The sequence below is a fragment of the Pongo pygmaeus genome, chromosome 1 (genome assembly GCF_028885625.2).
Source record: "Pongo pygmaeus isolate AG05252 chromosome 1, NHGRI_mPonPyg2-v2.0_pri, whole genome shotgun sequence".
In the NCBI taxonomy this organism is placed as follows: Eukaryota; Metazoa; Chordata; class Mammalia; order Primates; family Hominidae; genus Pongo; species Pongo pygmaeus.
In genome coordinates this window covers 210016690-210044217 of record NC_072373.2, presented here as the reverse complement: position 1 = coordinate 210044217, position 27528 = coordinate 210016690, and the positions used below count along the sequence as shown (strand labels likewise).

At 40.6% G+C, this 27528-nt stretch overlaps 1 protein-coding gene across 10 annotated transcripts in view; it reads right to left on the bottom strand.

Annotated features, from left to right (window-relative positions):
* Window positions 1–3179: 3179 nt before the first annotated feature.
* HP1BP3 (heterochromatin protein 1 binding protein 3) overlaps window positions 3180–27528 on the bottom strand; it is a 45468-nt gene continuing 21119 nt past the window's right edge. For 8 of the 10 annotated variants that reach the window (XM_054502942.2, XM_054502958.2, XM_054502923.2 and 5 more), the window contains 6 exons: window positions 26729–26883; window positions 17656–17746; window positions 10228–10387; window positions 8047–8158; window positions 6030–6143; window positions 3180–5578 (listed from right to left, as the gene is read on the bottom strand). In XM_054502942.2, coding sequence (XP_054358917.1) covers window positions 5284–5578; window positions 6030–6143; window positions 8047–8158; window positions 10228–10387; window positions 17656–17746; window positions 26729–26883 — 927 coding nt within the window. In that variant the 3' untranslated portion in view covers window positions 3180–5283. Of the gene's footprint in view, window positions 5579–6029; window positions 6144–8046; window positions 8159–10227; window positions 10481–17655; window positions 17747–26728; window positions 26884–27528 lie in introns of those variants that run through there. The other 2 variants (XM_063667567.1, XM_063667565.1) reach the window with 2 other exon arrangements.

Genomic DNA, 27528 nt, shown 5'->3' with positions numbered 1-27528 from the left:
CAACATAAAGTTCTGATAGAAGCTGTGGCTCCTGTGGGGGGAAAAGCTCTCACGAGTATGAGCATCCTGCAAACTGGATGAATTCACAGGATGAATTCTGAGTGTCCCACAACTAGGATATGAGAATGACCAAATACCTGGAGTGTCCTAAAAAAAGACTTAAGGGATTGCTTAGTAACTTGTGACATAAAAATGAACAAAAAAAACCCAAAGCGTAGCCAAGATAGTATTTTCCAGTAATCCAAGGTCTAATTTTGACAGTTACCAAAATTAAAACAAAAGCCACACTGACTTGACTATTGGCAAAGTTGACAATAATTTCATTTCCAAGCCCTCTGCTCTCTTAAACATGTGCTTGGCTGGGCGCAGTGGCTCACACTTTGTGAGGCCAAGGCAGGAGGATCAGCTGAGGTCAGGAATTCGTAATCAGCCTGGCCAACCTGGTGAAACCCCATCTGTACTAAAAATATAAAAATTAGCTGGGCGTGGTGGCACATGCCTGTAGTCCCAGCTACTCGGGAGGCTGAGGCGGGAGGATTGCTTGAACCCGGGAGGCGGGGGCTGCAGTGAGCCAAGACTGCACCACTTCACTCCAGCCTGGGTGAAAGAGTGAGACTCCATCTCAAAAATAAAATAAAAATAGTATCTGTACAGAGCCTGATGTGGAAGAAGCTCAGCTAGTGTTAGTCGTTATGACTATTACTACTTACATTAATAAGCCAAACTTACAACTATACTTTATGAGACATACTCTAGGCACCACAGAGTTCTCTTTTGTTAAGCAAAGATTTAATAGTGAACAGTGTTAATTATACATTATATACAATAACAGGAAAAAAAAGGGTTGTAATTTTTGAGGAAAATCGCTTCAGCCTTTTGAGGCCTCCTTTGACATACCAGTGGTGGACAAGACAGAATTAAGAACGGTTAAAACAGTTAAAAAGCTGATAAAATTAAATCATGAAAGGTAGAAAGTTTTTCCAACAGGAAAAAAGCCACTGAAGTTAACAATCTTGTGGAAAAGAACTGAAGCAAGAATAGGGCCAGGTATGGCGACTCATGCCTGTAATCCTGGCACTTTGGAAAGCCCAGGTGGGAAGATTGTGTGAGGCCACAAGTTCAAGACCAGCCTAGGCAACACAGTGAGGCCGCATCTCTAGAAAAGATAAATTAGCCAGGCATTTATTAGCTTGCCTGTAGTCCCAGCTACTTGGGAGGCTGAGGTGGGGAGAATTGCTTGAGCACACGAGTTCAAAGCTGCAGTGAGCCAAGATCACACCACTGCACTGCAGCCTTAGCAACACAGCAAATTCCATCTCAAAAAAATAATAAGTAAAAGAATATAGTTATAAAGATGGTAGAGATTAATTTCTTAAGAAAATAATGCAGCTGATTAGGGGTACTGTTTAGCCATCTGTAATGGCTTCTAAACAAATCTTTGTCAAGTGGTTCCTAAGCCAAAAGCTTCAACAGTTCTGCTTCCTTGGCTTTGGCTCTGCAGAAGTGAGTGACCATCTGTTCCACCATGAAAATGCAAAAGCAAAATCTACATGCTAGAAAGTAATGTCAACCAGAACCTCTGGGGAAACAGTTTAATGGTCTTTTCCAATTAAGAATAGAATTTCTTTTCTTTCATAGCTAAAATTAGAATTTTTACTTAATCCAAAGAAAGATAAATTAATCAGGTTCCAAAGATAGGAGACCTAAACTATAATCCTAAATTTTTAAAGTTTCTCTTACTTAAATGCAGTATTTAATTAACATGGCTGGTGAGCTTCATTCTCATGACGTATCAAGACGGCAAGAGGATCACAGCCTGAGAGAGAATAATTTCACAGGCTCTTTAAAGTAAGTATTAATTAAGAATTGGTTAGCAAACCTTGACAAGGGCTAACAAAATTTGGAAAAACAGGAATGATGAAAAAACAAACGTCAAAAGGTATTAGATTGTTTAGTTTTGTTTTCAGGTTATTTTCCTGTTAATTATACCCAAAAGACATGATTAAAACATACACCTGCTTCCTAAGATTTATACAGAACCAGGTTTCCTTTCATTAAGTCCATGTGGATGCTTAGTCAGAATCCATGTGCAATGAATGCTTCTGTCATAGTGCTAAGGAAAGGTCTCCAAATTTCTCAGCAATGGTATCTTTCCTTCCTCATTTTTTAGGTTAAGAAGCCAACAATCTCTCTCCCAGCACTTTCTGAGACTCATTTATCAAAGGTACCTTGTAGGTAGTTTCAGAGTGTATGAAACACTGTAAATGAGGTCACTAAGCCACCAACAGAGTACTGAAGCTATTGATCCATGCTACAGATTTCTGGGATTACCTCTGGGGTTTGTTGTTCCCCTTTCTGAACATGGAAGTAAAAATTATAAATATGTTTTGCTCCTTTGGAACGCCTGGAAGGGAAAAATCAAACATTCTTTTATCTCAATGTAAGTAAGGCATATGTCTTTGACAGTTGTGGATGTTGGTGGAAGAGTGCAAAGACCCTCCTGTCTTTTCCCTTTACATCACACTGAAACAAAATGTCCTTATAGTTAACAGAATGTTAGAGCTGGAAGAAACTTTAAATGATCTAAACTTCTCAGCCTGTGCTTAAGTGCCTGGTGTGCAATACAGCCACCAGGTGATTATTCAGTAAGTCTTTTTAAAAGCATTATCATAAAGCAAAGAAACCAACCAAAATCTCCCAACTTTTGATTCCAGAGGAGTACAGAATTCTGAGCACAGGTACCTAACATCCATACTATTAAGAATCATTACTTGCTAGAGAGCACAGGAGTAGTTACTACAATTACTTCTAGAATTTGATGTCTAGGGTTTATCTGTTATATTTTGCAGTACTGTAATTTTTTCTAGTCCAAGGACTTATATGAACATTGAACATTTATTGAACATGATTGTACTCTATGATCTTGAAACCAGTCCTTAATAAAATACAAAATGATTTTTTAAACCTTTGACTCATTAAGTAATTAGCATTCAATGTATCCGGAAACATCGTTTACCCTCTATAAGAATTCCAAAACACATGAACTGGAGCTTGTATTTAAAAAGGAAAATGATGGTGTTCATTTCAAGAAGTGGAAAAGACTTAAAGTGAGGGCGACACTTAGCTACTTCTGAAGATATACTATACTCGAAACCTTTAAATATAAGCTACGGTTCAGCAGCTTTTAAAATTTCATGTTTATTCATATTTTTCAAAATATATGTACATAAAAAAAGGAAGATTTACAACAGGAAAGATTGCCTTACATGCAACACAAATTCCAATGAACTCATGATGGGATCACACATGATTATGATCTAATTCAAGCCAATCTTCTCAGTCCATTTCTCAGCCATACTTTAGGCTACAGAAGGGATCCCAGGAGACAAAAGTGGAATGAATAAGAAACAAACATCTTTTGCCTCTGGCAGTACTCAAGGGGCCAGAAGATGTACTTCAAAAACTTTAAGACAATTAAAATGTCAAGTGCCACAGGGAAAAGAAATGATAACCAGAAATTTGTATTTCTAGCTAGTACTATTTAACACAACTTCACAATACTAAAACAAATACAAATAAGAAAGGGTTAGGTAGTTGGGCTTCATTTACTTTTTTTCCTTTTCTTTTTTTTTTTTAATATCTCAAAAAGGAAGCCACTTGCTTGATATCAAAAGTGCTGTGGAAAGAAAGGAGGGGAAAAAAACCCACAAATAAATGTAGAATCTAGTTTATTTTACCAAACTGTATATTTTTCCACTTAACATTTCTGCATTAGCAATGATGTAACTCTCCAACATTTCCTTATAAGAAAGGCAAACAAGAAGTGACAACTCATGCTCCAAATATTAAAAAATATATTTAAACATATGATCAAGAAGATTTGGGCTGTGAGTAGTGGCTCACACCTGTAATCCCAGGACTTTGGGAGGCTGAGGTGGGTGGATCACGAGGTCAGGAGATCGAGACGATCCTGGCTAACACGGTGAAACCCCATCTCTACTAAAAATACAAAAAATTAGCTGGGCGTGGTGGTGTGCCCCTGTAGTCCCAACTCAGGAGGCTGAGGTGGGAGAATCACTTGAACCTGGGAGGCGGAGGTTGCAGTGAGCCAACATCACGCCACTGCACTCCAGACTGGGCGACAGAGCAAGACTCTGTCTCAAAAAAAAAAAAAAAAAAAATTTGTTTTGATTTTTGGTAACACAGGTGACACCAGAAATCACAAATCAATATATTTCTATACTTCCCCTTCAGTCAAAAACCAAGTGGGATAGGCCGGGCGCAGTGGCTCACTCCTATAATCCCAGCACTTTGGGAGGCCGAGGCAGGTGGATCACCTGAGGTCAGGAGTTCGACACCAGCCTGACCAACATGGCGAAACTCCATCTCTACTAAAAATACAAAAAAATTGCCGGCCGTGGTGGTGCACACCTGTAATCCCAGCTACTCGGGAGGCTGAAGCAGGAGAACTGCTTGAACCCAGGAGGCGGAGGTTGCAGTGAGCTGAGATTGCACCACTGCACTCCAGGGCACCTGAGCAAGACTCCGTCTCAAAACAACAACAACAACAACAACAACAACAAAAAACAAGTGATATAGAGAACTTGTGCTTGCCGTTAAGGGAATGCAATACTTTGGGCCAGTGAAAAATACCTAGAAACGGATCAATATGAAATGTAGCCCAAAGGAGTCATATATCTTCAAAATCTAATGAGATCACACTGTTTTTGGCTTATTCCCGAAGCTGTCTCTGTGTTTACAGTTGGAGAGAAAAGGTTAGTGGAGTGGCTTTTATAAATAAGATTAATTATTACAGCTATAACTGAAGTCTCCAGGCAGGAGGCTTTACAACTCAGTCAGTGCTATATTGCGCCTCCATTTTACTTCCAGGACCTGACTGGCATACCGTTCTTGATGCTTTCTACAAATATAAAAATCTCTGCAACTGTTCAGATAAAATTGGAAGAAAAAAAAAGGCAAAGCTGACCATAAAAACAATAGGGGGTTGAGGGAGGCGGAGAAAAAGGACAAGTATACATTACATAGTTTAGGAAAGTCCAGGATTATTGCAGAAATTAAAATGAACAAGGAAAAGGGCAGGCACCAAGAAAAGCACCTAAAGCTAGCAAATGCCTAAACTGGTTTATTTAGAGTCCCTCCCCACAATGTTCACAGGGGAGGAAAATAATGTAATTTGAAAAGCATCAAAACTAAACAAATGCACACTGACCTTAGAAAATAAGATTTTGAATTTCATCATGATACCCTTTTTTCCTATAAAATTTACTTTTTCACTCTGAAAGACTTCTTCATGGTGGATTTGCCCTTGCCCGGCAATTTTACTTCCTTTCTTGCACTGGTTGCAGGCTTCTTTGAGGAGCCACCACTAGGTTTCTTGATGACTGTGGGTGAGGGTCTGGTCTTCTTGGCAGGAGTTTTGGCCTTAGGAGGTGCTTTCTTGGGCAAGGGCCTAGCTTTCCCTCGCTGGGCAGCTGAGACTTTAGGTGCAGGTTTGGACCCTCTCTGCTTCACAGATGCGGCCTTCCCTGGGGACTTGGCTGGGGTTTTCTTCTGCAACCTGTGAGAACCAAAGAGCAAACGCCGTCACTTAGTACTTAAGAGATTCGTTTTGTTGGGACAACCAGATGCTTTCTAAAGAGAAATGGCATATGAAGTGGTCACTTACGTTAAAAATAGGAATGTGACAATTTTTTACTAGAGATTTTACTGAAATTGTATAAAAATTCAACCAATTCATGAAGTCTAGACACAATTTCATGACGTTTTTCCTAGGGAAATATGTAATTATTTTTCTTTGAATAACTAAACTATGGATACACATAGGCTTGCCCTAAAAGTTTGGAGCCCTTGATTTTCAAGAGAGAAGATCAATCCAAACTTATATAAAGAATTTGAGAAGGATCCTGAGTTTCTGAAACGCTTTTTAGCTTTAGCCCCTCCTATAGTACTATTTTTCAGCTCTGAGGTATTTAGTGTCCTCCCCACAAGGGGTTTTCACATGTCCACACCTTCTCTTAGGTGGCGGCTCTTCATCCTCAGAGTCTTCTTCTGATGACTCATCTTCATCTTCATCCTCATCTCTAGAATCATCTGGCTCTTTCTTCGGAAACAGAACTCCTGGGCTATAGGGGGAAAATTAGATTAAAACACAAGTCCCATATAAGACAAGAAAAATAATGTGAACCTAGATGCTCTTACCTGGACATATTCCACTTCTTCCCACCCTTCCCAAAAAAGTCAAGTTAGGTTACATGTATCAGGTTACAATTTACCGCATTTTGAACATACACATAAAGTTACGCCAAATCTATAAAAGTCCTCACCATACCTAATTCTATACCCACTGTTTAATAAAATTAATCCGTAGTCATTTATTTAGTAAACAATTACTTAAACTCCTAATATGTATCTGGCACTGTATTAGCCAAAGAGTGCACAGCAATGAACAGTCTGCATGGAATACACACTTCAGCCTCATAATACTGGCAAAAGACCTCCAAGTCTTAAAAAAAAGACCCCAAAGGCCTAAATCTCTTCAAAGCTTTAGAGATATTCGGCAAGGATCTCCTAAACTCTTTTTTGTCCTTAGTGGTATGAACCTTGATTCCTTTGATTAACATATCCTTAAATGATAACATACATACATATATGTGTGTGTGTGTTTCTTGTCTTTTTCAGACACAGGGTCTTGCTATGCTGCCCAGGCTGGAATCAAACTCCTAGGCTCAAGGGATCCTCCCACCCCACCTTCCCAAGTAGCTAGGACTACAGGTGCATCCCACCACACCTGGCAGAATGCAACATTTTGTGTGTGTGTGTGACTTTGGGAATTAAATTTAATGTTTAATGTTTGAAAAATTTATATAATATGTATTAAGCCAAGTAACACTTATGTTTATACAGAAATAATCATATAAGAAAGTTACACAATAGTCTTGCTAAAACAGGGTCTTAGTGGTATATGTTATGTACTTTACTGGAAATCAAAAGGCTTTAAACCCAGTGCATGAAACAATGCTTGGACCACAGGAGGTGCTCAATACATTTTTTTGTTTCAAAGAATAAATAAGGTATTTACAAGAGACAAATTTTCAGATAAGTGTTCCTGTCTCTACAGTATGAAGGCAGAGTTAAGATTCTTGGAAACAGTCAATGTTCTCCTCACTTGGTATTGGACAATTAAAACTTATACATATAATCCCATCACTTTGGGAGGCTGAGGCAGGAGGACTGCTTGAGCCAGGAGTTCAAGGCCAGCCTGGATAACATGGCAAGACCCCATCTCTACAAAAAACACAAAAATTAGCTGGGTGTGGTGGCGCGCATCTGTAGTCCCAGCTACATGGGATACTGAGGCGAGAGGATCACTCTCACCTCAATATCCCATGGAGCCCAGGAGGCGGAGGTTGCAGTGAGCCGAGATTATACCACTGCTCCAGCCTGGGCGACAGAGTGAGACCCTGTCTCAAAAAACAAAAACAAAAACTTATACATAATCCTCTAAGAATCTGTCATTATCATTTACTTGATAAAGAAGGAATGAACATCAAAATGACCATCCAAGGATCTCAAATAATCTTATGCCTGGCTAAAATCACTATTTTTATACAAAACCTTTTACTCCAAAAGGTTTTATACAAAACCTTTTACTCCAAAATAATACTGCCTTAAAAGTCATCTTTATTTTCAAATACAGTTGACCCTTGAACAACACAGGTTTGAAACGCATTAGCCCACTTTATATGTGGACTTTTTTTTCAACCAGACACAGATCAGAAATACAACATCCACAGGATGCGAAGCCTGCATACAAAGAAGACAGACTTTTCAGATACATGGATTCCACAGGGCTGAGTACATGCGCATTTGGGTATGCGGGCAGTTCTGTAACCAATCCCCTATACGTAACAAAGGACGACTGTATTTCCAGTTCACTAAAACAGTAATAAAGGTAAAATAAACTGAGTGTGTAACTTAGAATCAGATTATAAATTTACAGTGATCTATTATAGGCTAAGTGCTTACCTGGGATAATAGGGAAAACAGAGCTGGAAGGTGCCACTGAACCCTTTCCCAGAGATCTGTTCCATCCACCCATTCTTTTCGCATTTCTGCAGGGTTTTTTTCAGCAAATGCACTGAACAAAAAAATTCAGAAATGAAAGTTATCTAGTTATTCAGATTAGATAATTCCCTCAACCACAAACAGATGCCCATCAATTTAATATCCTGTCACATACAGTAACTGACATACACTAAGTGAATCCTATGTGTTCAAAGGTATTTAATTAAACATTTACTTACTGCCCATAAGTTTGGCAAGAGTTAAATTATATACACACATACATACATATATCTATATTTTAAAATTTTGCAAAATATAGAGACCAAGTCTCACTATGTTGCCCAGGCTGGTCTCAAACTCCTGGGCTCAAGCAATACTCCCACCTTGGCCTCCCAAACTGCTGGGACTCCAGGCATGAGCCACCACACCTGGCAAGAGTTATAATGAAAAGAGACATTAGAGACCATTGAGGAAAATACCTGATTTCACAGAAAAAAAAAAAAAAAGCCCAGAGTGGTTAAGTGACTTGAGCTCAAAGTAGTTAAGTGACTTGCTCTAAGGTAGCACATAAACAGCAGACCTAAAACTAAATATTTAATTATTTCCATTTACTTAAATATCTATTGTGTACCTATAGGTACTGATAATCATCTAGGAGAATATCTTATAAAGATGAACAGAACCAATTATTCATAAATCAGTAAACAGTAACAAAACAATATCATGGCTCCTGAAGTCCTTCATTCTCATCTTTCTTACAGAGACATATCCAAAATATATTTTATGGTGATTCAGTATCCAAAAAACAGCTGTAAATATCAGTGAAACTGAAAGGCTTGTTAACCAAATTCATCTTCTCTTAAAACATTTAGCAAATAGAAATAGGCCGGGCGCGGTGGCTCACGCCTGTAATCCCAGCACTTTGGGAGGCCGAGGCGGGCAGATCACGAGGTAAGGAGATTGAGATCATCTTGGCTAACACGGTGAAACCCTGTCTCTACTAAAAAAAAAAAAAAAACAAAAACAAAAAATTAGCCAGGGGTGGTGGCAGGTGCCTGTAGTCCCAGCTACTCAGGAGGCAGAGGCAGGAGAATGGCGTGAACCCAGGGGAGGCGGAGCTTGCAGTGAACCGAGATCGCACCACTGCACTCCCCAGCCTGGGCAACACAGTGAGACTCCGTCTAAAAAAAAAAAAAAAAAGACTTCAAAATTACCTTTTAATTTACAATAATATATTCTGGATTGTCTTCTTCTGTTACTTAATTTCCATATCCCTCACCCTACAACATTGTGCCTCTTCTAATAGTTCATTGAGAAGTCACGCAGTCTCACCAATCCATATGTGATAATGCTGATAAGGCAGGGTGTCTCATCTCAAATCGCCACCTCCTACAGTAAATATACTTTACTGAAATAAAGTATTTTCTGTTGTGGGGCTTAGGTTAATAAGAAATAATATAAGTAGTAAGTACTCTAAAATCCTGGCTTTGTTTCAAAGTAAAATTAGATGTTTTTGGTGAACATTCAGAAGTAGGAAAAAATACACTATAGAGTTGCTTTGAACCTAGAGATTTATCTAAATTACAATAAATATCAGAAAAATCTTTACAGTAAAGTAACTTCTTATAAGCAGATGCTTTAAATTAAGAATTCAGTTTTGATTATTTGTTTTTCTTTTTGTAAATATTAAATTTGTAAAGCTGTTCCCTCTTGGTTTTCACAGTCAGTAGTTAATACTTCGACATTAATAGCATGATCTCTATGGTTTTTTTTAGTTTCTTTTTTTTTTTTTTTTGATACATGGTCTCGCAACTGTCGCCCAGATTGGAGTACAATGGCGCAATCTCGGCTTACTGCAACCTCCACCTCCTGGGTTCATGCGTTTCTCCTGCCTCAGCCTCCCGAGTAGCTGGGACTACAGATGCACACCACTACACCCTGCTAATTTTTTTGTATTTGTAGTAGAGATGGGGTTTCACTGTGTTAGCCAGACTGGTCTCAAACTCCCGACCTCGTGATCCGCCCGCCTCAGCCTCCCAAAGTGCTGGGATTACAGGCGTGAGCCACAGCGCCTGGCCCTCCATGGTTTTTTCGAAAGAAAATTCTCCTAATCCCAGTTAAATATACACAACCGAGTCTTACTTTGATAGTTAGAATTGGTTCCTGGGTGATTCTCTAGGACATACTTCTTCAGAGCAGTGGTAGAGCAGGTCTTCGGCTCATTCATGGCAGCAATGGCAGACAAGATTGCATATTCCATCAGGCTTCCACCAAGCAGGGGTTTCTCCCCTGATTTCTTCAGCTGTTTTCCAAGGAGGAAGAGAAAAGCATCAAGACAACACTCTCCCAAAGCAGGTCAAGATAAGACTCCTCTGCACCAGGTGGGTCGGAGTTCCTGCATTAGCACAGATATGTTTTACAATAAATTGTCAGCTTAGGGACTTTCTCTTCCCATTCAACAGGTATTCAATCTAACTGAGAAGTCCCAACCCTCCTATGGATATTTTCTCCTTCCATCTACCCTCCATCCACCCTAAAATAATAGACAACCTAACCCAAAGATACCGACAACTGTACCCAATAAGCAGGTTAACCAGTTATGTCCCTAAAAATTAAGTTTCTTTTGGCTGGGTGCTCACACCTAAAACCCCAGCACTTTGGGAGGCAGAGGCAGGCAGATCACTTAAGGCCAGGAGTTCGAGACCAGCCTGGCCAACATGGCAAAACCTGTCTCTACTAAAAACACACACACAAAAAAAAAAAAAAAAAAAAAAGCCAGGTGTGGCAGGTGCCTGTGGTCCCAACTACTTGGGAGGCTGAGGCAGGAGAATCACTTGAACCTAAGAGGCGGGGTTGCAGTGTGCCAAAATCATGCCACTGAACTCCAGCCTCGGCGACAGAGTAGGATTCTGTCTAAAAAGATAAATAAATAAAATAAATTAAAAAAAAAAAAAGATTATTTTATTTGAGAATACTTCACTTTTCTGAATCTGAAAAATGAAGTATAGCTGACCCTTGAACACAACATAATTTTATCTGTGCTGGTCCACTTACATGTGGATTTTCTTCTGCCTCTGCCTGCCACCCCAAGACAGCAAGACCAACATCTCCTTGTCCTCCTCAGCCTACTCAACTCAAAGAGGACAAGGATAAAGACACTGACGATCATCCACTTCCACTTAATGAACAGTAAATATATTTTCTCTTTTTTTTTTTTTTTTTTTTGAGACGGAGTCCCGCTGTGTTGCCCAGGCTGGATTGCAATGGTGTGGTTTCGGCTCACTGCAACCTCGGTCTCCTGGGTTTAAGCAATTCTCCTGCCTCAACTTCCCGAGTAGCTGGGATTACAGGCGCCCACCACCAGGCCTGGCTAGTTTTTTATTTTTAGTAGAGACATGGTTTCACCACGTTGGCCAGGCTAATCTCGAACTCCAGACCTCAGGAGACCCGCCTGCTTCGGCCTCCCGACGTGCTGGGATTACAGGTGTGAGCCACTGTGGCCGGCCATATTTCCTCTTTCTTATGATTTTCTCAATAACATTTTCTTTTCTCTAGCTTGCTTTATTTTAAGAGTACATTATATAATACATACAACATACAAAATGTGTATTAACTGTTTGTAAGGCTTCCGGTCAACAGTAGGCTATTAATAGTCAAGTTTTCTGGGAATCTAAAGTTATATATGATTTTTTTTTTACTGCATGGGGGATCTGCACCTTTAACCCCTATGTTGTTCAAGGGTCAGCTGTAGTTATAAAAAATAATAAATAGCCCTTTTAATCCTATGAGGAAAATAGCAGTGAAAAATTTTGATAAATATTTAGGGTATCAGGGAGCACGGCAGTTCATACCTGTAATCCCAGTACTTTGGGAGGCTAATGGGGGAGGACTGCTTGAGGCCAAGAGTTCAAGACCAACCTGGGCAACATAGTGAGACCCTCTCTCTACTAAAAATAAAAAAAACTAGCTATAAATGGTGGCGTGCCTGTAGTCCTACCTACATGAAAGGGTGAGGTGGGAGGATGGCTATAAGCCCAGGAAGTTGAGGCTACAGTGAGCTATGATTACATCACTATACTCCAGCCTGAGTGACAGACCAAGACTCTGTCTCTAAAAATAAATAAATAAACTAAAAAAAAAAAAAAAAAAGTATCATACAAAAGAAAATTACATAGCATACTTTGAAAATGAAAGGTGTGGGAACAAAGGTTAGCAATAATACGCAAAAAGGGAAAAGGAGAAAACCAGAAATGCTCTACAAAACTGTTTAGTGGTTCTTAAAGAATGGTCTGGTTACAATCGTCTGGGTTCCTGAGACCCTTTCAGAGGATCCGCAAGGTCAAAACTATTTGCATAATAAAACTAAGATAGGCCAGACACAGTGGCTCATACCTGTAATCCCAGCACTTCGGGAGGCTGAGGCAGGGGGATCACCTGAGGTCAGGAGCTCGAGACCAGCCTGGCCAACATGGTGAAACCCCATCTCTACTAAAAATACAAAAATTAGCCAGGCATGGTGGTGCATGCCTGTAATCCCAGCTACTTGGGAGGCTGGGGCAGGAGGATCGCTTGAACCCAGGAGGTGGAGGTTCCACTGAGCCAAGACTGAGCCAGTGTACTCACTGCAACAAGACTCCATCTCGAAAAACAAACAAACAAAAACCTAAGATGTGATTTGCTTTTTCACTGTCTTTTTTTTTTTTTGGAGACAGAGTTTCGCTCTGTTGCCCAGGCTGGAGTGTAATGGCACGGTCTCGGCTCACTGCAACCTCCGCCTCCCGGATTCAAGCCATTCTCCTGCATCTACCTCCCGAGTAGCTGGGACTACAGGCGCCCACCACCACATCTGGCTAATTTTTGTATTTTCAGTAGAGATGGGGTTTCACCATGTTGGCCAGGCTGGCCTCAAACTCTTGACCAGGTAAACCATCCGCCTCAGCATCCCAAAGTGCTAGGATTAGGTGTGAGCCACCGCACCTGGCCTTTTCACTATTTTGACATTTGCACTGATGGTACAGAAGCAATGGTGGGTAAAACTGCTGTCAGCTTACCACAGATAAAGGCAGAGACACAAAAATGTGGTTATTGTCTTCTTTACTGCTATGTACTTATGGTTTAAAAAAAGAGCACCAATTCACTTAGAATGCCCTTGATAAAGTACTAAAAATTATTTTATTAAATCTCAACTTTTGAATGTGTCTTTAGAATACTTTATGGGATGAAACAGGAAGAACCACATAATCCGTATCTGCTACATATGTAGACATGATGGTATCCAGGAAAAGCACTTGCGTAACTGTTAAAGTTATGAGCTGAATTAGCTGCACTTTTCTTGGAACACTTTTTTTTTTTTTTGAGACGGAGTCTCATTCTGTCACCCAGGCTGGAGTGCAGTGGCGTGATCTCGGCTCACTGCAACCTCTGCCTCCTGGGTTCAAGGGATTCTCCTGCCTCAGCCTCCCGAGTAGCTGGGATTGCAGGCATGTGCCACCATGCCCGGCTAATTTTTTGTATTTTTACTAGAGACTGGGTTTCACCGTGTTAGCCAGGATGGTCTGGATCTCTTGACCTCGTGATTCGCCCACCTCGGCCTCCCCAAAGTGCCGGGATTACAGGCATGAGCCATCGCGCCTGACTTGGAATACTTTTTTTACTTGAAGAAATAACTGACAGCTAACCTATCATTATTCAGACTTGGTTATGGGGTAGACAGTATCTTGCAAATGAACTAAAAGAGCCGGTCATGTCAAAAAATAATAGTGTTTGTTGCCAATGATAAAATCCAACCTTTCAAGAGAAAATTTAAATTCTAAAAAACTTGTGTCTATCACCGTGAGTCTGTTATCTTCCCAATACTTAAATACTGTTCTTATAAGATCAGTGGCCAATACCAATGACTGCAATTTTTGTTGTCGTATATAATGAAATGCCAACATTTGGAAAATCTATGTAACTCTGTGCCACTATTTTTCAAATGACCAATGTATCGTGCTACAAAATTATGAAGGATTAAAATATCTATTCAAAGTTCATTGAATTTTAAGGTAACACAGTCCAAGAAATTCACTGATTATGGTTTCAGGTTTCACATGGCAACTAAACTTTAAAGAATTTACCACAAAACAAATAATGTTAACAGACCATACGAACAAAGGACACAAACCACACAATCATCTCAATAGACACTGAAAAACCACTTGACAAATCCAAAAGCCATTCATGATAAAAACTCCCAGGAAACTAGTAGTATAGAAGGGAACTTGCTCAACCTGCCAATAGGCATCTATGAAAAACCTACAGCTAACTTGTGAAGGACTGAATGCTTTCTCTCCAGGATGTGGAACAAGGCGAAGATGTCTGCTGTTACCACTTCTATTCAACACTATAATGGAGGTTAATCTAGAGCAATCAGGCAATCAGAAGAAGTAAAAGACATCCAGACTAGAAACGAAGAAGTAAAATGCTCTTTATTTGCAGATAATGGATCCTGTATATAGAAAACTGTAAGGAATTCACAAAGAAACTACTACAACTGGTGAGTTCAGCAAGGGTGAAGGATACAACAGCAATGGACAAATCGATTGTATTTCTACAGGTTAGCATTAACAACCTGAAAACGAAAATTAGAAAACACTTCCACCATTCATGACAGCATGGAAAAAGAATAAAATACTTGGCAATACACTTAACAAAAAAAATTCAAGACTCGTACACTGAAAACTACAAAAGACTGCTGAGAGAAATTAAATAAAGAGACCTCTGTGTCATGGATTGGAAAACTCAACATTGTAAAGACAGTGAGTCTCCCCAAATTGATCTATAGGTTCAAGGCAATTCCTACCAAAACTACAGCTGTTTTTTTGTTTTTTTGTTTTTTTTGGCAGAAATGGACAATTTGTATGGAACTGTACAGGACCCAGAATAGTCAGAACATTCCTGAAAAAGTTAGAGGGCTTATAATTCCAAATTTCAAAATTCACTATAAAGCTACAGTCAATAAGACAGTGCAGTACTGGCACGAAGGATACACATACAGAACAACAAAAGAGAACTCAGAATCCAGAAATAAACCCTTATATTTATGGTCAATTGATTTTCATAAGATGCTACGGCAATTCAATAGGGAAGGGACAGTCTTTTCAATAAAAGGTACTGGGATAATCAGATACCCACATGCAAAAAGATAAATTATACCCTTACTTCTCACTATAAACAAAACAATATAGATCACAGACCTAAATGTAAGAGCCAAAATTATAAAACTCTTAAAACGTAGGAGTAAATTTTCATTACCTTTAATTAGGCAATGTTTCTTAGATAACCATAAAACTGCAAAAGCAATTTTTAAAAATGATAAATAGGACTTCATCAAAAAGTAAACACTTCAAAAGATACTACTGAGAAAGTCACAGAATAGGAGAAAAAATCTGATGAGACTTTATATCTAGAGTAATGAATTCTTGTTAACGAATAATCAACCCCATTTTAAAAACGGGCAAAAGATTTGAATACACATTTCACTACAGACAATAAACAAATGGCCTTAAGCACAAGAGATGCTCAACATCAGTAATTATTAGGGAAATGCCAACCAAAACTACAATGAGATACCCTATATCCACTAGTATGGCTATAATAAAAAAAAGTAACAAATGTTGAGGAGGATATGGAGAAACTCGAGCCCTGGTCAGGTGTGGTGGATCACACCTATAATTCCAACACTTTGGGAAGCTGAGGCAGGCAGACTACTTTGCTGAACCCAGGAGTTCAAGAGCAGCCTGGGCAACATGGCAAAACCCCATTTCTACAAAAAATACAAAAATTAATCAGGCATGGTGGTGGTGCACGCCTATAATCCCAGCTATTAGGGAGGCTAAGATGGGAGGATTGCTTGAGCCAGGGAGGTGGAGGTTGCAGTGAGCCGAGATCACACCACTGCACTCTAGCCTGGGCGACACAGTGAGACCCTATCTCAAAACAAAACAAAACGACTTGAGCCCTTATAAACACTGCCAATTTCTTAGAACATAAATTTACCATATGGCCCAGCAAGTCCTAAAAACATATCCACACACAGACTTGAACATAAATGTTCACAGGCAGTATTATTCATAATTAGCTGAAAAGTAGAAATAATCCAAATGTCCATCATCATCTCATGAATGGATAAACAACATCCATAGAATGAAATACTATTGGACAATAAAAAAGAATGAAAGTACTGGTACATGCTGCAAAGTGGATAAAATTCAAAAACATCATGCCAAAAGAAGCCAGACACAAAAGATCATATAGTACATGATTCTATATTCTATCCATATGAAATGTGAACAAAATGCAAATCTGCAGAGAGAGAGAACAGACTAGAGGTTGCCTGAGGCTGCTGGTGGAATAGGGAGTGACTGCAAATGGCTACAAGGGATCTTTTTTGGGTGACAGAAATGTACGAAAATTGGACTGTGATAGTTGTACAACTCTATAAAGTTACTGAAAATCACTGAGTTATAAACTGTAATTATATAAATTAAATTGTATATGGTATGCAAATCAACCTCAATAAAGCTGTTAAAAAAATAACAATTTGTTGAGTTTTGGTGTAGTATCAAAGAATAATTTCTACAACTATCTGAAAGTTATCTTAAAATATTCCATCCTTTTCTAATTGTATTTCTGTGTAAGGTTAGATTTTCTTCAAATAAGTAACCCAAAATAAACTAGAACAGTTACTAGCTGTCTTCTGTTATGCTAGATGTTAAAGACGTTTGCAAAAATGTAAACACTGCCTGACGACTTCTCATTTAAAAAAAAAAAAAATTGGGAAGACGGATTATAGGCTTACACCTACAATCCCAGAACTTTGGGAGGCTGACACTGGAGCATCTCTTGAACCTGGGAGATAAGAGGCTACAGTGAGCTGTGATTGTGCCACTGCACTCCAGCCTGGGAAACAGAGCGAAACACTGTCTCAAAAAAAAGGCTGGGAGGTGGTAGGGGGAGGACAGCTATTTTTCACTAAAAAATATGTCATTTACGTTAATATGTAATGGGTTTTCTACTAGTATTTTAAAGTAAATCAATAAATATTTAAATTTTTCCTCAGTGTTAATTTCTTTGTTGTTTTTTTGTTTGTTTGTTTTTTTGAGATGGAATCTCGCTCTGTCACCTAGGCTAGAGCACAATGGTGCGATCTCGGCTCAATGCAACCTCCACCTCCCGCGTTCAAGTGATTCTCCTGCCTCAGCCTCCCAAGTAGTTGGGACTACAGGCATGTGCCCCCACGCCCAGCTCATTTTTGTATTTTTAGTGGAGACGACAGGGTTTCACCAGGCTGGTCTCGAACTCCCAACCGCAGGTGATCCACCTGCCTCAGCCTCCCAAAGTGCTGGGATTACAGGTGTGAGCCACCACACCCAGACCTCAGTGTTAATTTCTAACATAGTATGCTGACAGATATAACCCACATAAACAAAAGTTCTTTGAGGTCCTCAATAAATTTTTACAGTATAAGGAGGTCCTGAAACCAAAAACTTTAAGAAGCACTTCTCCACAACCAGGCCTCTGATCTCTAACCTGGAATGTCCCCGAAGCACCTTTGCCAGTTATCTGTTCTAACTGGCCTCTCTCTACTGCTCTCTGCAGAGCGTTCTTCAACAGCTGAGGCCTGCAAAGAAAAACAAACAAAAAAAAGTGATAAATACATTAATGAAAGAAAAATGTAAAGAAATAGATACAGGGTTATTCCCAGATCTAGAGTTCTGATTACTATTATTATTATTATTATTTTGAGAAGGAGTTTTGCTCTTGTTGCCCAGGCTGGAGTGCAATGGCACGATCTTGGCTCACTGCAACCTCCGCTTCCCGGGTTCAAGCAATTCTCCTGCCTCAGCTTCCCGAGTAGCTGGGATAACAGGCATGCGCCACCACATCCAGCTAATTTTGCATTTTTAGTAGAGACGGGGTTTCTCCATATTGGTCAGGCTGGTCTCTAACTCCCAACCTCAGGTGATCTGCCTGACTCAGCCTCCCAAAGTGCTGGGATTACAGGCATGAGCCACTGCGCCCAGCTTTGGCTCTGATTATTATTGTATGTATTAGTTTGTTAAAATGAAAAAAAGTAGTAACAAATTGCTGGCATCCTTAACAAGAGGTACTCTTTTCTTTCAAGTAAAGAAGCTAAGTCATTATCTATACATACAGAATCTCACACCATATAGAACCAATTTCTAAATTGCCAAGGCACTCCAAAAACCCACCCACCACTGGTTGCCACTGGACCACAACCGTGATCAAACTGAGTAATCAAGCAAAGGATGGTTATCTTAAAAGTCTCATTCAGCTATGGAATTCTCTGAGGCCAACTGTGAACACTGGCCTGTTAGAAACGCATAGATGAAATTAAGAAAATCAAGAGAACTCTTGAAATAACTAAGAGTTGAAAATTAAGAGTTCTCCAAATAAATTAGTAGGTTTAGAGAAAAGCATAGGGTATGAAACTGTATCTTGGGCTACACTCACTTTTTGATATAAATAGAGAAAAGCCAAAAACAGAGTATGAGTTACATCTCTCGTGAGGATTTTTTTGTTTTTTGGATACAGGGTCTCACTCTGTTGCCCAGGATGTAGTGCAGTGGCAAATCATAGCTAGCTGCAGCCTCGATCTCCTAGGCTCACGCAATCCACCTGCCTCGGCCTCCCAAGTAGCTGGGACTGCTGGGTATATAGGTGTGTGCCACTATGCCTGGCTAAATTGTTTTTTGTTGTTGTTGTTTTGGTAGAGGGGGAGTCTCACTATGTTTCCCAGGCTGGTCTTCAACTTCTGGCCTCGAGCAATCCTCTAAGGCCTCCCGAAGTGGGAGCTGGGATTACAGGTATGAGGCAACATGCCTGGCTGAAGATTAGATTTTAACATTTGACTTCTAACGCTGTATGACAGACCTAGAAAATTTCCAAAGACACCTTCTTCAAGGCCAACTCTGAGTCTCTATATACCCAATATGCCCAGTTTTTCTTCTAGGGTTGCAAAAAAATCACTGTTATCAAATTAAGAAGGTGACTTGCATGTTATATAAAAAACCAATGTCTTGGCCGGGCGCGGTGGCTCACGCTTGTAATCCCAACACTTTGGGAGGCCGAGGCGGGTGGATCACGAGATCAGGACTTCGAGACCAGCCTGGCCAACATAGTGAAACCACAGCTCTACTAAAAATACAAAAAAATTAACGGGGCGTGGTGTCAGGCAACTGTAGTCCCAGCTACTCAGGAGGCTGAAGCAGGAGAATCATTCGAACCCGGGAGGCAGAGGTTGCAGTGAGTTGAGACCATGCCATTGCAATCCAACCTGAGCAACGCAGCAAGACTCTGTCTCAAAAAATAAAAATAAAAAACAAAACAAAAAAATTGTGACTTTAAATATTAGAATCCTATTTAGCATGCTGTAATGGTCACACTATGACAAGTTGGAACTGAGACTAATAAGAATAACATTAGTTGAACATTTACTAGGTGCCAAGGACTATTCTAAGAAGTGCTTAGCACATACTAAGAGACTTAAACCCTATGGGTTAAACACTCCTTTTTATTTTTTTGAGACGGAGTCTCCCTCTGTCGCCCAGGCTGGAGTGCAGTGGCGTGATCTCGGGTCACTGCAACCTCCGCCCCCCTCAGGTTCAAGTGATTCTCCTGCCTCAGCCTCCCAAGTAGCTGGGACTACAGGCGCGTGCAACCACGCCCAGCTAATTTCTTGTACTTTTGGTAAAGACGAGGTTTCACCGTGTTAGCGAGGATGGTCTTGATCTTCCAACCTCATGATCTACCCGCCTCAGCCTCCCAAAGTGCTGGGATTACAGGTGTGAGCCACCACACCTGGCCCACTTTTTATGTTTTATTTTTTTGAGAGAGGATCTCACTGTGTCACTCTGGATGGAGTGCAGTGGTATGATCATGGCTCACTGCAGCCTCAATCTCCCAGGCTCAAGCAACCCTTCTGCCGCTTCAGCCTCCCAAGTAGTTGGGACTATAGGCATGTGCCACTACATCAGTTAATTTTTGTTATTTTTTTTTTGTACAGAGGGGGTTCCACTATGTTGCCCAGCCTGGTCTTGAACTTGTAGGTTCAAGTGATCCTCCTGCTTCGGCCTCCCAAAGTGCTGGGATTACACGTGTGAACCGCAGCACCTGGCTGGGAGAGAGGTTTTGGTTGGTCATTATCAACCAAATACAACGTGTGGGCCATGTTAGGAAAAACAACTGTAAAATATCACTCTGGAGACAATTAAGGACATTTGAACATGGACTGGGTACTAGATAATATTAAGAAATTATTAATTTTGTTAAGAATGATTTAAGTGGCCGGGCGAGGTGGCTCACACCTGTAATCCCAGCACTTTGGGGCGCCGAGGCGGGCGGATCACCTGAGGTTGGGAGTTCGACACCAGCTTGACCAACATGGAGAAACCCCATTTGTACTAAAAATACAAAATTAGCCGGGTGTGGTGGCGCATGCCTGTAATCCCAGCTACTTGGGAGGCTGATGAGGCAGGAGAATTGCTTGAACCCGGGAGACGGAGGGTGCGGTGAGCCAAGATCGTGCCATTGCACTCCAGCCTGGGCAACAAGAGCAAAACTCTGTCTCCAAAAAAAAAAAAAGAATGATTTAAGTATGATGGTTAATGTTCTCTATGCTTCTTTGTATATGTCTGAAAATTTCCAAAATAAAACATTTAAGAAAGTATTAAGGGCTCCTTCTGTCATGTGAGGATACAATGAGAAGAAGGCAATCTGAAACCTAGAAGAGACCCTCACAGAACCCAACCACGCTGGCACCCTGATCTTAGACTTCGAGTCTGCACAACTGTGAGAAATACATTTCTCTTGTTTATATGCCCAAGTAACAAGAATAATAAAAATAGTCAAGGCAGGCCTTTGGTGATGACATCAGACTAAAAACTTAAGGAAGTAAAGGAACTGGCAAAGTGGCTTATGGGGAAAAAGACATTGAGGTAAAGGGAATGCAACACAAAGGCTCTAAGACCAGTGAGGGAGTGAAGAGTAGTTTAGGTCAGAGATACAAGGGAGTGTAGTGCCTTGTGGGCCATTTTAAAGACTGATTTTTTTTTTTTTTTTTTTTTTGCCCCGAGACAGAGTCTTACTCTGTCGCCCAGGCTGGAGTGCAGTGGCGCAATCTCGGCTCACTGCAACCTCTGCCTCCTGGGTTCAAGCAATTCTCCTGCCTCAGCCTCCTGAGTAGCTGGGATTACAGGCATGTGCCACCATGCCTGGCTAATTTTTGTATGCTTAGTAGAGATGGGGTTTCACCATGTTGGCCAGGAAGGTCTCGAACTCTTGACCTTGTGATCCACCCGCCTCAGACTCCCAAAGTGCTGGGATTACAGACGTGAGCCACCACACCCAGCCCTAAAGACTGATTTTTTCACTGTGAGGGGATTGGGAAGACACTGAATGTCTGAGTAGAAAGGCAACATGACACTGGACACAGTGGCTCACACCTGTAATCCCAACACCTGGGTGGCCGAAGTAGGAGGATCACTTGAGGCCAGGAGTTAAAGACCAGTCTGGGCAATATAGGGAGATTCTGTCTCTATAAACAATTTAAAAACTACTAGCTGTGTGTGGTGACACATTCCTGCAGTCCCAGCTACTTGTGAGGCCACAGTGGGAGGATCGTTTGAGCCTAGGAGTTCGAGGTTGCCATGAGCCATGATCTTGCCACTATACTCCAGTCTGGGCAACAGAGCAAGACCCCAGCTTGAAAAAAAAAAAAAAAAGTGACAGGCTGGGCACAGTGGCTCACATCTGTAATCCTTTGGGAGGCCAAGGCGGGCGGATCACTGGAGGCCAGGAATTTGAGACCAGCCTGGCCAACATGGTGAAACTCCGTCTCTACTAAAAATACAAAAATTACCCAGGTGTGGTGGCACAGCCTGTAATCCCAGCTACTCGGGAGGCTGAGACAGGAAAATCGCTTGAACCCAGGAGGCGGAGGTTGCAGTGAGCCAAGATCACACCACTGCACTCCAGCCTGGAAAACAGAACAAGATTCCTTCTCAAATAAATAAATAAATAAATAAATAAATAAATAAATAAATAAATTTTAAAAAGTGATAGAACTTACATTTTTAAAAAAGTCTCACTCTCACTATGATGGTAAGAACATACTGAAAGGCAGCATGAAAAAAGCAGTTAGGAAGTTATTGCTCTAATACAGGTGAGAGATGGTGGTGGCCTGGAAAAGAATGGTAGTGAAGGTGATGAGAAGTAGTCTGTTTACGATATATTTTATTTTATTTATTTATTTATTTAGAGATGGGGCCTCACTCTGTCGCCCAGGCTGGAGTGCAGTGGTGTGATCTTGGCTCACTGCAGACTATGCCTCCCAGGTTTCAGTGATTCTCTTGCCTTGGCCTCCTGAGTAGCTAGAACTACAGGCGCGCGCCACCATGCATGGTTAATTTTTTTGTATTTTTAGTAGAGATGGGGTTTCACCATGTCAGCCAGGCTGGTCTCGAACTCCTGACCTCATGTGATCCACCTGCCTCCCAAAGTGCTGGAATTACAGGCATGAGCCACAGTACCCAGCCTGTTTACTGATATATTTTAAAGACAGAGCAAAAATAATTGCTTATAGATTAGATAAAGGTGTCTAATAAAGAGAAGAGACCAGCACAAAGCCAGGGTTTTTGGTTTCAGCACGTGGAAAGATAATATTGTCATGAACTGAAATGAAGATAACGTGGGAAATGCAGGGATTTTTGGGGGGAGCGGGAGCAGAGTGGGGATCAAGAGTTCAGTTTTCAACATTTAAATCAGACATCCAAGTGGCGATGCTGAACAGGCATCCATATACACGAATCTGAAGTTAGAAGGGAGGTATGGGCTAGATTCATACATTGTGAATTAATAGTTTATAGCTGGTATTTAAAGCTTTGCCAGTGAAAGGAATCACCAAGTGAATGTGGACATAAAAGATGAGAGGCCTAAGATATAACCCTGAGAGCTCCTTTATATGAAGAAGTAAAGCAGAAATCCTTAGGAGATTGAGAAATGAAGGGTAAAAAGGTTACAGAAAAATCAGGAAGGTGTGGTGTCCTGGAAGGCAAGTGAAGAAAATGTTTCAAGCAGGTAGGAGTCATCAACCGTGTCAAATGCCATTGAGAGGGCAGCTGGTAAGGACTATGAATTGACCACTGAAATTTGCAACATGGAGACTGACAGAAAATATTCAGGTAAAGTGGTGGGGATAAAGTCTGACTAAAGTGGAGAAAGTGGAAGGGGAGACATTGTAGATACCAAGTATAGACAACTTACACTTTGGTGAAACTGTATTTTTCTTCCTCTTTTGTTTGGCCAAGCAAGAATGGCTGAATTTTCAAGTTAAATGTGTATATGACAGGACTCCATTACAATCAAGAATAAGAGAAAATCAATATGGTTTCACATAAGAGAAAAAAGTTTCAATGGAAAAAATTACCACTAAAAAGGCCATGAGAAAAGGTCTTCAGGTTCATTAGCATCTTTGGGTTGACAACCCATCCATTATCAGGTAAATTTTGTTTCAGCCTAAGGTAATGACAATATGTTTCAAAAGAAGTAGAGCAAAGGCACACTGGTAGCAACACACTACCTTATGTAAGCAGAGTAGAACTACAAGAAAAAAAAATGGGGGAGGATATGGTCTCCACTCACCAAAACGCAGAGAATAAAGGCTGTGAAAGGAAAATAAATCTTGGGATCCCCTAATCACAAACCCTAATCACAAATCCCCTAATCAGAAGGAAAATCCTTGCAGACAAAGAACAGACAGAACTTCAAGTCATTCATCTGCTCACTGAGATAAATGCATATCTGATTGCCTCCTCTGAAAAAGCTAATCAGAAACTCAAAAAGAATGAAACTCTGTCTTTTATTTACCTATGCCCTGGAAGCCCCCTCCCTGATTTGAGTTGTCCCACCTTTCCAGACCAAACCAATGTACACCTTACACATATTAATGTCTCATGTCTCCCTAAAATGTGTAAAACCAAGCTGTGCCCAGACCACCTTGGGCACAAGTTTTCAGAACCTCCTGAGGCTGTGTCACGGACACAATCTTAACCTTGGCAAAATAAACTTTCTAAACTGACTGAGACCTGTCTTAGATATTTTGGGGTCACACAAAGGAGATAAAAGTGAAATGTGATCCCCAGTGTTGCAGGTGGGGCCTAGCGGGAGATGTCTGAGTTATAGGGATGGATCTCTCGTGAATGGCTTCGTGCCCTCCTGGCCGTAATGAGCGGGTTGTTTAAAACAACTGGTTGTTTTAAGAGTGTGAGATCTGGTTAAGAGTGTGGCACCTTTCCCTCCTCTCTTGCTCCCTTTCTTGCCATGTGATACAATAGCTCCTCCTTCCACCATGATTTTAAGTTTCCTGAAGCCCTCACTAGAAGCAGATGCCTGCACTATGCTTCTTGTACAGCCTGCAGTACCATGAGCCAAATAAACTTTACTCTTTATTAAAGAATAGTGAAATATTTTTCCATCTTTAAATGCATCATACAACGCATTTCTGATCCACAATTGTGTCTGCCTACTACCACTATATTCAGCATTTAAGAAGCATGAAAATATCAGCACATTAATTTAGAACTTTCTGCTTCTATAATTCCCTTTTCTTTTGCACTATTTCACTAGCTCTTTAATTTGGCACTCTGATGACCACTACTGATTTTCTGAAAATGTGGCTTCTGGACTGAAACCTCAGCACTTCTAATTGTATGCCTCAGTAATGCAAGTAAATACTGGTACTACACTGTATCAGGACAATGTGCATTCAATATGGCAGTCTTCTGTAGACAGAAATCTGGATTAAACATAATTTTCTAGAAGTCATCTCACACAAACACTCTCAGTCTGTGAATTACAAATTTAAACAAATTGATATATCTGCATGAATCTACAACTGAGCAAATGTGACAATCTAAATGATCTGTCAAGACGTTAACAGTGGCAAATTTTACATATTACTAACAAAATTATCTCAGAATTTTATGCTGCATGTTTAAATGATGAAAACATTATGCTATTTCTGTGTACAGGTGTTATTGAAGCCTGAATTCTCATGAGATATATATATGATGTATATGTATGTACGTATGTTGTATATATCTATCATATATCTATAATGTTTTTTGAGACAGAGTCTCACTCTGTCACCCAGGCTGGAGTGCTAGGATTACAGGCGTGAGCCACCGTGCCCAGCCTAAAAGTACATTTTAACCCAATACTAGACTCAAACACTATACCCAGATGCAATTTTTTTTCCTATTTTTGTAAGTACTAACATTCTTCTCCCCAACACATATAATTTCATGTGTAAAGTATTTCTACAATAAAATGAAATGTCTTGTACTCATTTATATCAGAAATTGAAATAGTATTTTCTACACTTTTTTTTCTTACAACTCTGAAGCTTTTTATCCTTTCTTCACAGACTTTTCAAACATTTTCAAAATAAACTTTATGTATTACTTTCTGCTGCTGTACTTCATTCTTTAGTTATTAAAGGCTAAGAATAAATTAGAACCTTTAAAGTCTACACTCCTTTTTACTTTTATGGGTTTTGTTTTTTTTTTGAGACGGAGTTTTGCTCTTGGTGCCCAGGCTGGAGTGCAATGGCGCAATCTCGGCTCACTGAAAACTCCACCTCCTGGGTTCAAGCAGTTCTCCTGCCTCAGCCTCCTAAGTAGCTGGGACTGCATGTGCCCACCACCACACCCAGCCTAGTTTTTTTTTTTTTTTTTCTTTTAAACCTGGTAGAGTAACTCTTTTAATGTTGTCAACTGTTAAGATATTTCATATCTGAGAAGACACACAGTTCAATATTAAATATCTTAACAGCTGACAACATTAAAAGAGTTACTCTACCAGGATCTTACAAAGAAACATAAGATTTGGGTTTGGAAAAAAAAAACAACACACACACACACAAAAAACAAAACTAGGCCCGGTATGGTAACCGGGGCCTGTAATCCTAGCTACTCAGGAGGCTGTGGCAGGAGAATCGCTTGAACCCGGGAGTTAGAAGCTGCAGTGAGCTGAGATTGCGCTATTGCACTCCAGCCTGGGTAACAAGAGCAAGACTTCATCTCAAAAAAAAAGGCCGGCCACAGTGGCTCACGCCTGTAATCCTAGCACTTTGGGAGGCCGAGGCAGGTGGATCACTTGAGTTCAAGAGTTCGAGACCAGCCTGGCCAACATGATGAAACCTTGGCTCTACTAAAAATACAAAAATTAGCTAGGTGTGGTGGCGGGCGCCTATAGTCCCAGCTACCCGGGAGGCGGAGGCAGGAGAATCCTTTGAACCCGGGAGGCAGACGCTGCAGTGAGCCGAGATGGCGCCACTGCACTCCAGCCTGGGTGACAAGAACAAATCTGTCTCAAAAAATTAAAAAAACAAACAAACAAAAAAACTATACATGGAGATATGAAAAGAAAAACATAATGGGGCAAAAAAATAAAACCAACAAAAAAGTTCTATTCTTAGCTAAAAGTAATCCTTCCTCAGTATTTAATCTATCTCCTTTCCCATGAAAAGGGAGCTAAACGAAGTAACACATCATGTTTTAAAGGCCAGGCCAATGGCTCATACCTGATGTCCACTCTAAGCTTAGGATAATACTGAGACACATATTTCCTGATGAGACTGTAGGAAGCTTCTTTAGGTTCACAAAGGCGAGTAAAGGCCAGTGGGAGGACATCCTCCAATTTTACTTGTGGTTCTGGATCCACTGCAGAGCTCCTACTCTGAAAAGTAATCATCAGAAATTATGATCATTATAGAATGTAAATGCTTCCACATACAACTCAAGGGCTTTCCTCAGTTGATTACCAAATTTGTCAATTTTGTGGCAATTTCTTTGATATAAAATTTTCAACGGACAGCATTAAAAATACATATAAAAGCTGGGTGTGGTGGCTCACACCTGTAATCCCAGCACTTTGGGAGGCCAAGGTGGGCAGATCACTTGAGGTCAGGAGTTAAAGACCAGCCTGGCCAACATTGCAAAACCCCCTCTCTACTAAAAATACAAAAATTAGCCAGGCGTGGTAGCCTGTAATCCCAGCTACTCAGAAGGCTGAGGCACAAGAATTGCTTGAACCCAGGAGGTGGAGATTGCAGTGATGCAAGATGGAGCCACCGCACTCCAGCCTGGGTGACAGAGCAAGACTCCGTCTCCAAAACAAAAAAAAAAAAACAAAAAAAACCCCAAAAAAAACACACACACCAAAACAAGAAAAAGCAGCCAGGTGTGGTGGCTCATGCCTGTAATGCCAGCACTTTGGGGGGCTGAGGTGGGCTGATCACCTGAGGTCACAAGTTCGAGACCAGCCTGACCAACATGGTAAAACGCTGTCTCTAATAAAAATACACAATTAGCCAGGCATGGT